Source organism: Syzygium oleosum, unplaced genomic scaffold (assembly GCF_021117445.2).
Source record: "Syzygium oleosum isolate NSW1041296 unplaced genomic scaffold, Sole_v2.1 Sole_v2.13, whole genome shotgun sequence".
In the NCBI taxonomy this organism is placed as follows: Eukaryota; Viridiplantae; Streptophyta; class Magnoliopsida; order Myrtales; family Myrtaceae; genus Syzygium; species Syzygium oleosum.
Window position 1 is genome coordinate 5,660,472 of NW_026607497.1, and position 14,997 is coordinate 5,675,468.

General features: G+C 39.1%; 1 protein-coding gene across 2 annotated transcripts; it reads right to left on the reverse strand.

The window, feature by feature from the left end:
- Positions 1 to 2,116: 2,116 nt before the first annotated feature.
- LOC115674930 (synaptotagmin-2) lies at positions 2,117 to 7,423 on the reverse strand. 2 transcript variants are annotated; one of them, XM_056317191.1, is made up of 13 exons: positions 7,219 to 7,423; positions 6,969 to 7,139; positions 6,399 to 6,497; positions 6,174 to 6,224; positions 5,938 to 6,061; positions 5,115 to 5,233; positions 4,894 to 4,995; positions 4,685 to 4,759; positions 4,434 to 4,510; positions 4,069 to 4,315; positions 3,458 to 3,808; positions 2,910 to 3,041; positions 2,117 to 2,623 (listed from the first exon to the last, which is right to left on the reverse strand). In XM_056317191.1, the coding sequence occupies exons 2-13, from the start codon at positions 7,077 to 7,079 to the stop codon at positions 2,492 to 2,494; spliced, it is 1,620 nt and encodes a 539-aa protein (XP_056173166.1). In that variant the 5' UTR covers positions 7,080 to 7,139; positions 7,219 to 7,423; the 3' UTR covers positions 2,117 to 2,491. The 2 variants fall into 2 exon arrangements, with proteins under 2 accessions (XP_056173166.1, XP_056173165.1); XM_056317190.1 differs by having other exon boundaries at positions 6,969 to 7,423.
- Between the last annotated feature and the right edge of the window lie 7,574 nt (positions 7,424 to 14,997).

The window sequence follows — 14,997 nt, forward strand, 5'->3', positions numbered from 1 at the left end:
CTACAAGTTCCACTGGTCAAGTTCTCGGATTCCCGTAAGTTCTCAGGTTCCAGGTAATGCTCACTCTTATTTTACATGGTACTAATCCTTATATTTTCACAAGCTAATGCCAACCCCGAGCTCGCCATATACACGATTAACGAAATCATCCTCGAATCTTGACTAATGCACACGATCTTTTCTTAATCGAAATAGCACCTGTACTTTTTAGAAATCTAATCGGAAATACGATATCCCATATCTTTGGCAAGAGAAAAGAAACGAATATCCCCGAATCGATTGACCCAGAAAAGGAACGCAATTGCAGGTGCAGATTGAAGAGACGAGTGCAGAGAGAGCACGATCTTCGAAATACAAAATGGGATCAAACATGCAATGATGATGTAAGGGATTTTTTGTTTTTCAGAATGATGATGATGATGATGTGAAGGGGAAAATTTCAATTCTCCAAGTTGGATTTCATGTTCAATCACAGTCAGTCAAAATAGAGTGTAGATTCGGCAACATATCCCATCTCCCAGAAACTTCATTGAGAGGCCTAATCATTACAGCATGGAAACTGGAAAATGAAATCTTTTTTTTTATTGCTTTTTCTTTTCTTTCTCTTTTGGCTAAATGGGTGAAAAAAATGATTGTGAAAAATCTTCTCGTATTGGAATTTGGGAGATTATTAATAGAGAAAATGGCACAAATAATAACTGATTTTTAATTTTTTTAATATAAGTAATAAATTATGAATGTATGTCCAATATTCGACGTCGTTCTTCCGTCAATGCAAGTTGCCGGAATCTACCTTTATGGCTTCCATCAGGTTAAAAGTTTCAATATGTGAATTATCCAAATAAGATGTTCATATCAAATCAAGATGTAAAAATCCACATAACCAATAATGAACGACATGTTAACATCCTAACTTTTTTTCCTTTTCGTTGATAGATATGTTGACCCATCATTTTTAAGAGTCCAACTAACTCAGCATTTAATAATCCGTGTCATTAAATAACGTTTGATTTGTCGTTTGAGCAAATAGAATAATTATATTGAACAATTAGCAATAGTTTAAGGACCATATTGAGTATATTAAAAGTTTAGAGGTGATATTACACATTAGGCCAAAATTTAATGACTATTTATGTTATTTTTCCTTATTAAAAGAACATAAAAACTCAATGCAATATGCACAACGCTATTACAATCTCATAGGGAAACAATATAAGAATTGGGCATTGCATCTTCAACCAAATACGCTAGAACTCTAGTAATTACAAACGGAACTGTAATTTGTGTTTGTTTAGTTTAAATTTCACATTTTATAGAGAAACACAAACTCACACCATTTAAACTGCTTATTCATATTAATCGAAGTTTTTTCATGTAATGAGATAAATTATACTTTGAATTATAAGTACTTTGTTCGTAAATAAGATATAATAGTAGCTTATCTACTTCTTATTTGACTTCCGTTGAAGGATATCCTTAATGTTACAATTACAAGTTGTTCTAACCATCTGATGAGAATGGTATCCGATGAGAACGGTATCGGCTCGATTGGCATAACAAATCAATTATAACCCTTGTAAATTTAAATGATCTAGTTTATTTTGGCTTCATGTAACATTAATTGAAAAACTTCCAAAGGTGGCTAGTTCCCCAAAAAGTATAAATTAGTTAATAAACAAATAGAAGACTTCTGACAAAAAAAAAAATAGAAAACTTGAAAAAATGAAATTAGGAAAAAGCCAGATGCAAGGTAATGACTGATAACACTTTCGAAGTTGGATGCGTTACTATTCAGGAATAAACTCTTCAAGAATTACCTTTTCGAGTTTTCAGAAAAGCCATAAAAACACTTTTTGACTTTGCCAAAGTGATTCCAATGGATAAAGAAAGACATTTTAAAGTTATTCCCTGTTAGTTCCTTATCACACACACACACACACGTCTCGAGACTCGAGATTACCTTAAAGAATGGCAAAAGAATGCTTGCTATTTTATCAGGATAAACGCTTGGATGAATCAAATTCCACCAGCATGGGCTTCACACTTCAAGTGAGGCCACATACCATAATTTAATACCATGGCCTTAAGATAAATCAGATGCAACTAACAAGACAAATTGAAATCAATATAAGAACATAGATCTCAGACTGAAACTTCACAGAGGCTGTGGGGTGAGCAATGTATGAAAGCCCAAAAGACAGATGAAACAGATAGTATATCGTGGAGATGTCCCTAAGCTGAAATTTCAAAAAATGTAAGTGCCACGCGCAGTAGTTTGTACCGCAGCTAAAGGGCTCGCTCAATGATTGCTGATGCTGATCATGAGCAATAATCTAGCTCGAGCTTATCATCGAAAGCAGCAATAATATCGACAGTAAAAATCTTCAGACAGACAGATTTATACAAATGTTCATTCACACAGATTGACTAAAGAGAGTTAAAATGTTGGGAGGGGAGGCACCCTCCAAACACTGCCAACCCAAGCAATGCCCTAAGCTGCAGTTCTCCACTGCAACTCAATTTGGATTTGTCCATTCTTGGAGTCGATGAGATTGTACTTCCCATTGATCCTCTTGTTGCTGACAACATCAGATAAGTAGATATCCGCATAGCCTAGCGTTTCCTGATTAATTAAGCAAAATTAAACAAAGCGTGAGAAATTGGTTCTGATAAGTTCTGCATGATACATTGCGCAGAATCCATGGTCTACTTGGAAGAAACAGGACAAAAATCCTCAATGTTAACATGTAAATGACCTAAATTAAACCTCAGAACTGAAAAGAGACAGCAATCCACAGATTGGAGAGAGGAAAACCATCCAAGTTTACTTGGTGAACACTGATGGCGATCCGAAATTCCAAGAACCTACAATTTCCCAGTCAAGCCAACGTTGGAAAGTAGGATTATACCTTCGGATGCAACAAGCCCATCCTCGAGGAGGTACTAATGACTTCCACATGGAGTCTGTCATTGGTAGGTGGATCATCAAGCATAAACGAGAACTCTTCTTCCCATCTTGGATCTCTGTTCTTCTTTACATACTACAGAAAATGCAAACAGCAATAATTAAGTGCTAGAACCGAATTGATCCTGAAACGTTTCTGGAATCTTAAGTTCCGAAGATCAATAAGAGTAAACATTTACTGGAGCTAGCCAGCAAAACAGGGAAAGCATGCAGGTAAAGGCCTGATCAAGTGGTAGAATATTCCTATACTGACAGCTCTTGCATTTTGAGTAAATAAACAACCAAGAAACTCTGTCAGCATGAGATTAAGGACATCAAAGTGAAACCGACATTACAACCACTCTATCCACTTTCAAACAGAAAAGTGCTGTGCCGTTTCAATGTTGTAATAAAATCTAATTGACTAACTTGACACAAACATGATGTAGCGCGAGTCATTACTGCACTCCATTCTGAGATGGAACAGTCTCATGCCTCATTACTGTTTCATACCTTAGTCTTTCTTTCCTCCCCTCTGAAAAACAGGCGGACATGAGGATTTGTGTGATGCTTTCCTTCGAGATCTTGAGCCTCATGTACGATAACTACAAGCAAACCACCGCCAGCAGGTGTTCCTTCAGGAGCCTTGTCTACTGCATTTGAATCTTCAAGATCATCGGGCATCTCATCCTCCTTGAAAGGCTTGTATACCACTTCAACAACAAGGTCCCCACGTGACTTCTCGTTCTGGACATCATTGGGGTCCATGTTCTTCAACAGATTAAGAGTCATAATCTTCGGTTCCTCAGGTGTAAGCTCCTTCAGTGGAATAACATTCATTCCCATCTTCTCGTGTTTACCAACCTATGCAAACGACAGAGGCAGCTTAGATCCCATTCAGTGTATGCAGAACAAGTATTTCAACCCATGGCCTTTCTAGAATATGACCATCAGATATCGAACTGCTTGGTATTTATGACATCAGCCAGGGAAGTACTCCACTCAACCAAAAGGAAAACAAAGCAAAGTCCAGCGGGGAAACAAAAAAATAAACAGGCTAAATTGTGAAGAAAAATTTGAACCGACTAAATTAGATGCCTAAAGAACCAGTGAGGAGAAATTACCTGTTCCCAGTCATAGACAATAAGCTCTAAGGCTTGAGATTCTGGGTCCTTGACCAACAAACTGAACTCCTCATTCCATTCAGGATTTAGATTGCTATGTTTGACTGTTGTCTTCTTTGTGGATAACTTGTCTTCAGTAAGCTTTAGCTTCACATAAGGGTCTGACTTGCCCAGAAGGTCCTTCTTTTTAAGCTTTATTCCCCTCACGACCTTTACATTGAGAATCCCAGCCGGTTTCTTTGCAGCTCTGCAGGAGTAAGCAAAAATCCATGTAGTTGGACCAGTCATAGAATTACCACCTTTATATTCATTAACTTGGCAGCACAAATTGAAGGAAGTAACAGTTTGTAAAGAGGAAAACTTACTTAGAAGGATCCAAAATAGGTACTTCTAAGTACTTAGGCCAGAGGTACATATTTGCAACTTGATCCTTGATAAGTTCCTGAACACAAGCATAAATATAATACTAAGAAGTCTTATTACAATGTAATAGTCGGTAGTATTTTCCCAAACTATTTTACATCAGCAGTTTACATGGTTATTGCCAACAATTGGTGAAGTTGGAGAATGGAGAAATCTGTTCAAATTATCCTTATAAAAAAGGTAAGAGCATTACCTGGACAAATCTATAGAGGCCAGGAATGGACATAGCATCTGCTCCGAGAAGCTTCAGGCCAAAATCTACATGTGGCTGCACAAAGAAACATTGAATAACTAGACAGAAAACAGGATTGGGGTCATCTTATTATGTTAGAACCAAATAGTTCTTGTAAAAGCAGCTCCTCTAAACAAAAAGAAGTCTACCCTGGAAATTATTAAACACACCTTCTCCATTAAAGAGACAAATATCTTGGCAAAACAAGGAAAGGTTGGAACCAGAGGCTTCAGAGTGATGCGCGGAGAAGCGAACACTTGCAAATCAACCACCTAAAATGCACCGAAATTGAATGAGAGAGAGAGAGAGAGAGAGAGAGAGAGAGAGAGAGAGAGAGATAGAGAATAAGGGTGAGCGATAGGGACAGAATAAACTAGCTATTCATCGATACCTGAACAGTAGCCCTCAACCCGAATGCCTTAGCAGCAACAATGATGTTAGGATTCCCTGCCCACTTCATCGACAGCTCCATTATTAACTCCTTCTCATCAGTAAGATAGACTTTCATTCCTGGTGAACAGAGTAAGATAGCATTAAAGATATGCCATTTGAGAAGATGAATGACAACTAAACAGGAAAATGTTATCATTCAGCCCATAGTTCACCGTGTAGTGCTAGGTAAATAAAGAAGCTGTCAACAAGAAACTGGACTGAGTGAAGCAGCTTCTCCCAAACATTCTGTCATTGGGCCACCATGAGCTTTTGTTCTAATTACTTACCCGATTGTCCAAGCAATGCCCAGTCCAAGTCCACGAATTAAAGATAATTACTAACATGCATAGAATTGTATCTCTTAGGAGAACAATTAAGATAATTAAAAACTCTATCATCATCTAGAATTCAATGTACCAGGATTGAGTTAACAATTCACAAACTACCTATCCACCAGAAATCTAGTGTCAATATTGCTTTGTCTTCCAATCAAGTCCAGAGCACACGGGTCTCAACAGAACAATGCCATTCACTAGTCAAACATAATATGTTTCCACATTTACATAAGAGCAACCAAGCAAATATGAACAGTACAAAGATTCCAAATTCAGTTTATTTCTTTTGCCAATGAAAGCCAAGAAACAACCACTGACAAACCAATCAGTCTTTCAGATTATGCTGCTGCCTATGAACAACATTTGATGCATGAAAAACATGAAGCAAGAAGTGCAAAAATTCAAACTGGCTAATACACCAGAGAGAGAGAGAGAGAGAGCTTCAACCGTTGAAAGTAGGCGGCAAAGAACCCAATGTAAGCTCCTCAAACTCGACAGAATCAATCTTGTATTTCGGTATTTGCTCGGCAATAATAGGCTTTGCTATGGTCTTCACAGTCTTGCATATGGCCTATGAACAACACACATGTTTACTCAGAAATAGAATAACAATCTAAAGCAGTATAACTGCAGCACAAACTACCAGTCAAAACTGAAAAAGCAACTTTGTCGAGTGATAATACCTTATCTAGATAAGGCCACAAGGTGAGGATAAATTTGTTGAGCCAGTCAACCTGTTAAGTAACAAAACACAAGAAAGCAGTCATCTAAGAGCTCCTGAAAGGCTGAATAACAGCATTTGAAACCGTAATCATGGCCGTAATAGCAGCAGGGAGCAACATAATCAGAATTTTTCATAAGCAACAGCAATAAGCTTGAAGCCTGAGGATGCATTGAAAAGAACATACACGGTCATAGTCCGGATTTTTCACCCACAAAGGTATCTCCGGGAGCAGACGCTGCAAGGATTTCGTATCTTGCTCGACTAGAGGACGCACCACGGGGTCCTGAAGAGATCCAATAAGCAGAGAGAACAAGACTATGCTTAGTGTCACACAGATGAGACGCTCCCCATTTTTTTTTTTAAACCAGTGATGACACTTTTTCCTTGTATTCAATTAAATTTCACAATTTCCATGATTTGGCCAAAAGCAAATATATGCCAGAGGAAGGTTAACTAGCTATGATACTAGCATACACATGACCTGAGCTAAAACTAAGACTGACTGCAGCCCAAGATTATCCAATTAAACATCTGTAAACAGAATAATCCTATCCCATCAGCACTCTCTCGACGACCATAAAAAGGTCAAATCTTTTTAACAATTTTTTTAAGTGTCAAACAACAAAAAAACCAACACACGAGTAAACAAACAGAATCAGCCAGCACAAGCAGCAATTCCAGAGAAGCAAGCGGCCAAAATTGGAAAACGCAATGGCAGGGGAACAAAGGGACACGAAAAACGGAAAAGACAGACCTTGACATCGGTCGGTTGGAAGTAGATGAACATGTAGTAGCCAACCACGAGCCCGATCGAAGTTCCCACCCCAAACCCACAAAACCCAAGAACCGTACTCACGATCCCCATCCTCACAACACCCACCTGGAAACCTCAAACACCCACAAGACACCCCCGCTCCCTCCGCGCCTTCAACAACCACCCACCCAGAGAAAGATCAGAGAAAAGAAAAGAAGAAAATAAGAAAACAAGAAAAAACCGACGCAACCTTCCCCAAATTCTCTCACGAATTCCACCCGGCAGGCGATCCGGCGGAGGTAAACTCACGGGCCCCGGTGGACGGGCGAAGACGGTGCGCAATTACGCCGAACAACACCAACCCATTTCATCTCCTAACCCGGCAGGCGCGCGCAGTAAAGGAGGGCATTTAATCCCGCGGCCGAAGGCAGAGAGAAGGAGGGTCGGCAGCCGAGCGTGGGGGCGCGCGTGTGCGTGTGGCGTGCGTGTGAAGTGCGAGTGTCGGTAACGTCCCTTCGCCTTTGTGGGTCTGGCTAAGGACGAGGGCTGCTTCCGATTCGTCAACGCATTCACGCGAATTTTTAACGGCCACACAGAGAGGAAGAGAGAGAGAGAGAGAGAGAGAGAGGTGGGTTCTTCTTCTTCCTCGTCTTCTGTTACTCTCTGCAACTGTTGCGGGAAGAAGGAGCGAACGATAATGTCGGAGAAGGAGGAGGGGGAGGTGGATCGTGTAAAAAGTCAAATTCCGATTTTTTTCCCCCTTTTTTTAAATTTCTTTTTTCCTTTCTTCTCCTCCCTTTTATTATTATTATTATTATTATTATTATTATGATTATTGATAAAAAAGAGTTTTCCAATTTTTTGTTTTTGCTTAATCGGATAATGGGGGATTTTTTCCATCTCGATCTGGACTTTCCATTTTGGCTTTTGTACTCACGTCGCGGTCGCGGCTGTCTCTCTCTCCATGTCTCTTTGTCGGTTTACGACATCGGCCAATGCCCCCCCTTGCCGACATCGTTATTGTTGAGGAAATTGTTTGAGTTCCATAGCGCGCTCGTTTAAAAAAGTCGTTCGCAATTTTTGGGAAAATATTAACATCCTTATTCGAAGTAGCTCTTTCTCCTTTTGTTTTTTTTTTAATGCGACGATACGAGTATTTACTTCTGAATACTCTCGATTGGTGTCGCTAGGATGCCCGTCAATAAAATTCAGAAGCAATAATTGTCGCCAGGACAATTATGACCGATGATGTTATGATTTTTTAGCATGCGTTTACTCTCGTGATTTGGATAATCAAAAGTAAAAACATGAATATGTTATTACGAAATATGTCGATAGCTTTTAATGTATCCATCATATATCTACCGTAATAATTAGAAAAGCGGCATGATTGACGGGTGACATGCGATATAATTTCATAAGATGCTTCTCCATGACAAAAGTTTTGTATCACGAGTTTTAATAAAGTTTTCTCGCAACCGTTTTAGGGTTTTTACAATGATATGTAGATCACCCCGTGGATTATTTTTTATATCATTATTCTTTTTGAAATAATATGAATTGCTACCGAGAGGCGCGGACGCAGAATTGCCGAATTTTCGTTCGGTTTCTATTTCTCGAGAAAAGTTTTCTTTGGCAATTTAAAAAAATCGGGCGATTCCACTTTCCTTTACACGACGAATCGGTGCACCCAAGGATCTAATTTTTCCCAAAAAGGTTCGATTTTATTCCATTCCTAGTGAATAAAAAAAATAAAAAAATAAAAGCAAAAAACAATTTCGGAAAATTAAGAGATCGGCATTTTCCCCATTTATTTTATCATTTTCGCTCTCTCGAGCAAACGCTCATCGCGCTCTGATCATCAGCAAAGATCAGGGCCGTCCGTAGCCCGCGCATCCATCGGTGGAAAATCGATCTCGTGGGCCCCACGCGGTACGATATGATTGCTTATTTTTTATACGTGATGGTGCCAAATCGTGCGGTCCTGAATCGTTTTGGAAAAGTCTATGATGGCCACCCTTTGGCAAAGTTAAAAAAGGAACGGGGAGTATCTTCTGGTCAAACTTAACCGTCTTCGTCCCAAAAGGAGATCAGAAATTATCTTTCTCAGTGCTATTAAACAGCACAATCCCCACCAAACTGCCCTTGGAATCTTCCTAATGTTATTTTTATTTTTATTTTTATATTTGGTCTGTAGAATCTTTCTAATTTAGGAAATAATTGAACGCTATTAGTAAAAAAAAAAAAGGCTGCTGCTTAATCCGATTGATTGGGTTTTGCAACGGGCCTGTGTTTTGTTCGATCTCTTTTCGAGATCAATGTAAATTATGGTCGCTGAGCAAACGGGCCTTATGGTGGTTTTGGAGGGATGGGCCCGATCGACTGATGGAGGAATAGTCTTTGAGTTCTTCGTGATTTCGATTTCAAATGAAGGTGGTTATCATGGCAATTTAGTATAAATGGTTGTCCAACCGCTCATTGCCTTTCACAGATCATCGGTCTCTAATCTTGTCCATGGATAGCATTTTTCTTTCGACGGCCAAGATTGAATATCGATGGTCCGATATTTATCGAATACAAGAATACAATGGATAACTAATCGATGAATAAAGAAATTGTTTGGGGTGCTCGTCGGTTGTTCAATGATAAAGGGACCGCACTATTACAAAATGACCCGTGTCGTGAGGGAATTGTCGGTTAGCTTGTGCCTCGGGCATTTGCTACCTCACGTGGAGAATTCTTCACTTCCGGCATGCGGATGGGACCGTAGCGATCGGCTCGTAGACCCACAAGCGGATTGAGTAGTCACGATTCTTAATCGGGCATTTTCGTAGCAATGTGTTAGGCCTTTATAACGAAGCGATGGGAACTGACCCTACAAGTCGCCCATTCTTGACCACTCAGAAATAAATCTAATTTGGTGGATAGGAACGAAGTTTTATGGGTGGGCAATAGGGCTTTAGAGCCGTCCCTTTCAAATGCCAAGTGATGGTGCTTGCAGAGACAACGGAGGCCCCCCCCCCCCCCCCCCTCCAATTTCTTTCGATGATTGCGAGAACTCAAAAGATAATGCCAGCGATCAAAATGCCGACCATCTACCACGTGTTTTCGCTCTAATCATCTGCAATGAGACGCCATGAATCTTTAATGACATCGATATTTCATGTCGACCATCAGGAGAATATGATCGATCCAAATTCAAATTGCGATCGCGCGTATATTCGGCACCTTAATAACGTACCCGCGATACCGTATAGTTTCCGATGGAACATCGCGATCAAGAAGAACAAAATACGCCCCTTGAAGAACATCGATTGCTCTTTCTTTGGTTGGTTGGGTCGGACTCAACACGTTTCAGGTCATCGGACCGGATCGACAGTGTACTAGGAAGTTGGGCTCGTTCGTGGTCACTGTCCATAATACGCCATAGTGACCTAAAAGGCCTTGAAAGAGGCGAGGTGATATCCGTCACGACAAGGGCTGAAGAATGTGTCCTCTGTGCTAGGCCCATCGAACACAAAACCCTATTGAGTTTGTTTGAAAACTACTGATCGTTGTTGACATTTTGGTCAAATCACTCACGAAGTGAGTGGTATGTAATGTTTTTTTTCTGAAACAATTAGTGCAAGAACTTTTACTCCAGTCGTTTTAGAATTTAGAAAGGAGGACGGTGAATTTGTTGTTATCAGAGAGAAAATAACGAATTCACTCGAAAAAAAATATATTGAAACGCTTCAAGTTGGCTAAACTTCGATAAGTTGGACATTTTTTGTTTTACGTCAACTTATACGAGTTTATTCACGGGAAAATGACAGAAATGATCCCTGAACTTTCGCCCAATGTATAATGTAATTCATGAACTTTAAATTTATTCAATTAGTCATTGAACTATGGCAAAATGTGCAATGTGGTCCATGAATTTTAATTTGTTTAATGTAGTTCCTAGATTTTTGGTACATGTGTTCAATTTAGCCCTTAAATTATATGAAAAATGTTTCTAGTTGAGGGACTAGAAAAATTCATGGATCACATTGAACAAATTAAAAGTTTATGGACTATATTGCACAAATTAAAAGTCTAGGGACACATGACATATTAGGACAAAGTTCATGAATCATTTGTATCATTATTCTTTTATTCTACAACCATTACAATATGTGTATTATAGAGACTTGCCCGATGCAAGCGAGAAAGTTATTGGTGTAAATTATCGATGGAGATTAATCGAGCGGAGTTTGGATATCTCGCGCTAGTAATACAATACATCATCAATGCAAGAGATAACCATACGCAGGATGCGATATCATTCCTCCCCGAATTTCGCATCGGCAATGTGTGCAAATCATTGTTAGCCCCACACTTGGCGAAGCTAGAGAGAAACTCCATTCCCCGCACGCAGGACTTAGATCTCTCCGATCGCTGAAAGCGGGAGGATCACATCGGGATCGGAACCAAAGATAACAATAATAACAAGGAGGAAGTAAAAGAAACAAAACCCTAAAAAGCCACCATTAGTGTCCGACCATCGACCATCTTTTGAGGAACCGACCATGCACTTCTTTATTGCATCGGCCATGTTCATCGTGCCCCCACTTTAATCTTTATGTCGTTGCGATGCAACTGAAGCAAAATGGCCCTTTCTTCAAGAGCTGTCTGCGTATTCCTCTTTTGCCTCGCCTTTTCTCTCTCTCTCTCTTTCATGTGACGATGATGATGATGGTGATGATGGGACCCTAAAAGATATTTATCAAAACCAAACCGAACCCCTCGTGATGAAATCGACCCATTGCAAAAACAGTGAGGCTGACTCTGCAGCTCGAGCCGAGGTCAGTGCTCTTCTAGAAACGCTAGTCTTCTTCTCTGAATGGGCAAAGGATTGCCTTCTACTAGAGTCAGATAATTTAGACTTGGTTAAAGCTGTCATATGTGTAGATTATTTCAAGTGGGATATACATGTGCTTATTTTGAAAGCCAAAGATCTGTTCAAAAATTTTACTGATATTAAGTTGGCCTTTTGTAATAGAGAGTCCAACAATTTGGCAGACTGGATAGCGAAGGCTCAAAGAAAAAAATGTTCTGCCACAGAATTGGAAACTCTACCCCCCTCCCGATCTTTGGAGTCTACTTTGTGTCGATTCTTTGCCGTTGTACTCGCAAGCTATGTCGTGAGAATTGTATGAATATGGTTCTTCTGATAAAAATAAAAAAAAACAAGAACCAAACCCTCGATCTCCTTTCCAGTCCACAGCATCGAAAATCTGCATTTTAAATCCATCTGTCATGCACCCTAAAGCTTGTAATACGGGCGCTTGCGTGTCGGATGCCCTGCAATTAATTACATGGTTGATAATGGAAACTAGTTTAATGCCAGAAGCAATATAGAAAGAGGGGGACCTTTCAACGAATGGTCGGCGCTCGAACGTGCGAGTGGTTACTTGTCGTAAGTCACGTCACCACCAATAAATTTTAAAAGTTTCAAACTAGATATCGCACAGCTACTGCGCAATCTGTTGGCGTCCGTATACGGGAAGTCGACGGTATGGAGTGAGCCTTTGATTGTCATGTGAAGACAAACGCAAGAAAGGACTTTGAATCCATAGGCTAACAACACATAATAAGAAAACGATTTGGCATGTTCGTATATGGTAAAATGAATGATTAGCATTTGAGAGCACGTTTGTTGGGTGAAAAATGAATGAGTTAGAAAACGTTTTTCGAAAAATGATCGCTTACAAAAAATGAATCTATGGAGGAGAGAGGGTCTTTGGATATAAATTGTGATCGATAATGAAAAGATTTCTCACCGACTAATTATTTTAAGTAATATAAGTAATTCTTTTCGAGAAAATGTCTTTCGAACTATTCATTTTTTGCGAAATAAATAGAGCCTAAGTTTATTGCAACGTATACACGACGAATATTGTCGAAATTTTCTTTAAGGGAAGAGAGAAGTAGAATTTTAGTCATTATTGTTATTTAATTTTTTTTCACTTTGCAGTCGGATGACGACGGGTCAGAGACATGTGTAATGAATGTACATTATGTTATACTTTCACAATAAATATGATATGATATCGATGTAAAAAGTAGAGGTCACTTTAATGGTTGGTCCTAAAGCAAAAGTAGCACAATTGGGTCATGGAGGAGGCCACGAATTGTTTCGATTTCTTCACGAAGTTTCTTCGTCAAAGGGTTTCCCCTATTAATAAATTAGTATTTACTAAATTATTCTCTTGCCTCTAAATTTATACTAATTTACACAATAATCTTAAAGGAGCTACAAAAAAAAAATAAAAAAGAGAGAAAGAAATTGCAACTGGTGGTTGGTCTTGATACCCAAAATCTCTTCATGACGCAATGGATCTAATCTGTGACTGAAATATAATGTTCATGTAATAAGCAGATTGGATCTCCATCTGGGGGAGGTTTAGATTAAGATTAACTATGTGTAATTGCTCATTGGAGGAATCCCATCATTATCTTTTTTTAGGCCGGCAATAGATAAAAAGAAAACCAGCTGCTATAACTCTTCTCAACCACCCCAGAGGAAGCCTCTTCTCGTATAGATTATTGATAAAAATATGTCTATACACATGCATACGCAATTGCAAAAAAGATAAATTTGCTTCAGAGTTTTAGAAGAAAAATCCCTCCACGTCTTTTCTTTTTTCGGAAAAAAAAAAACTTGTCATGCATGGCATGCCCTATGCGCTTAAGAAAAATTGTGTGATTATGGGAGAAAAATGGGTGATTAGCGGAGGCAGTGAGTGATTACTCATTTACTTATGAAATAATAGTACGTCGGATAATTCCAAAATGTCTAAAGAAGTGAGGTAAACCTTACTTTTCCAATTGTATGTTAAACCTTACTCTTCCAATTCTATGTTATGCTTTCTTTTTTGCTAAGTTAATTAGGGTTTGGCTGGGTCGGGACATTCCTTAGCTACTCTAGTAACGTTTGGTATAAGGTGTCAACTGTACACCGACTGCTCATTGGGCAAGCTTGTTGCCACAACCTCGCCAGGGGCGGTGGGGAAGCCTATCAACAATGATGCACCAAAGTCGAGGCTCGTCTTTCACAAATTAATAGGGTATCTAGAGATTAAAGATAAACTGGGCAATTTTACTTATGATCTTCGGCTTGCAAATCAAGTCTCAGATTAAGAACACACGTACACTTACAAAGAAGTATGATACTTTCTTGGCCTTAACTCAGAACTTTCAAATCTATTCCTGTTGTGGATAGATCATGCATCAAACTTTAATATGCTTAGTAGTCTGTGGAAGTCACATGCAATGTCAATTAAAAACGAAAACTAATATCGAAAGACTGCCTTAAGCATATCTTAGTACTTTCAAAGCGTTATTTATTAGTCATATAGCACGAATATCAATGATGTGTGCGTCATATATCTAGAAGTAGAAAGCTTTGTCCATTTCCAATTTTTTCCCAAAAGAATTGAATTCCTCAACCTCCCAATCAGACAACAGTTGGTACGAAAATGATTTTATTGCTGAATCCGGGATCTGTTTTGATTGAACGGTGACTACTATTAATGATCGGGTCCTCATAACACACCACGGAATCACAAATAAAAAAACATTCTAATAGATACAAAAAACAAGCTAAGTAGGTAAAGATAGAAAGTATTGGTGCTCATGAAAACACAAGCAAATTTTCACAAGTATATCGAACACCTTCCCCCAAAGATTGAGGTCTCGGTCTTTCATACGAGCTTTCTCTTTCTCCTAATGGTTCAAGGAAGGCTAAGAGAAAGAAGTAGACGAGCAAGAAAAACTTTTTCATGCTCAATTCCTTGCTCTTTCTATCACTTCTCATTAGCAACTCATCTGAGAACAACCTATTCTTCATCACAGCAAACCATGAAGAGTCGAAAGGGTTCACATTTGTTGAGAGGTTGCGGGCAAAAGAGTAAGTAAAAGTTTCTGATCTAATGCAATTTCATTCGCCGCTTGTAAACCTGCAAACCCTTCCATGACTAATTTTCTTTGTACCCTAATATATTTT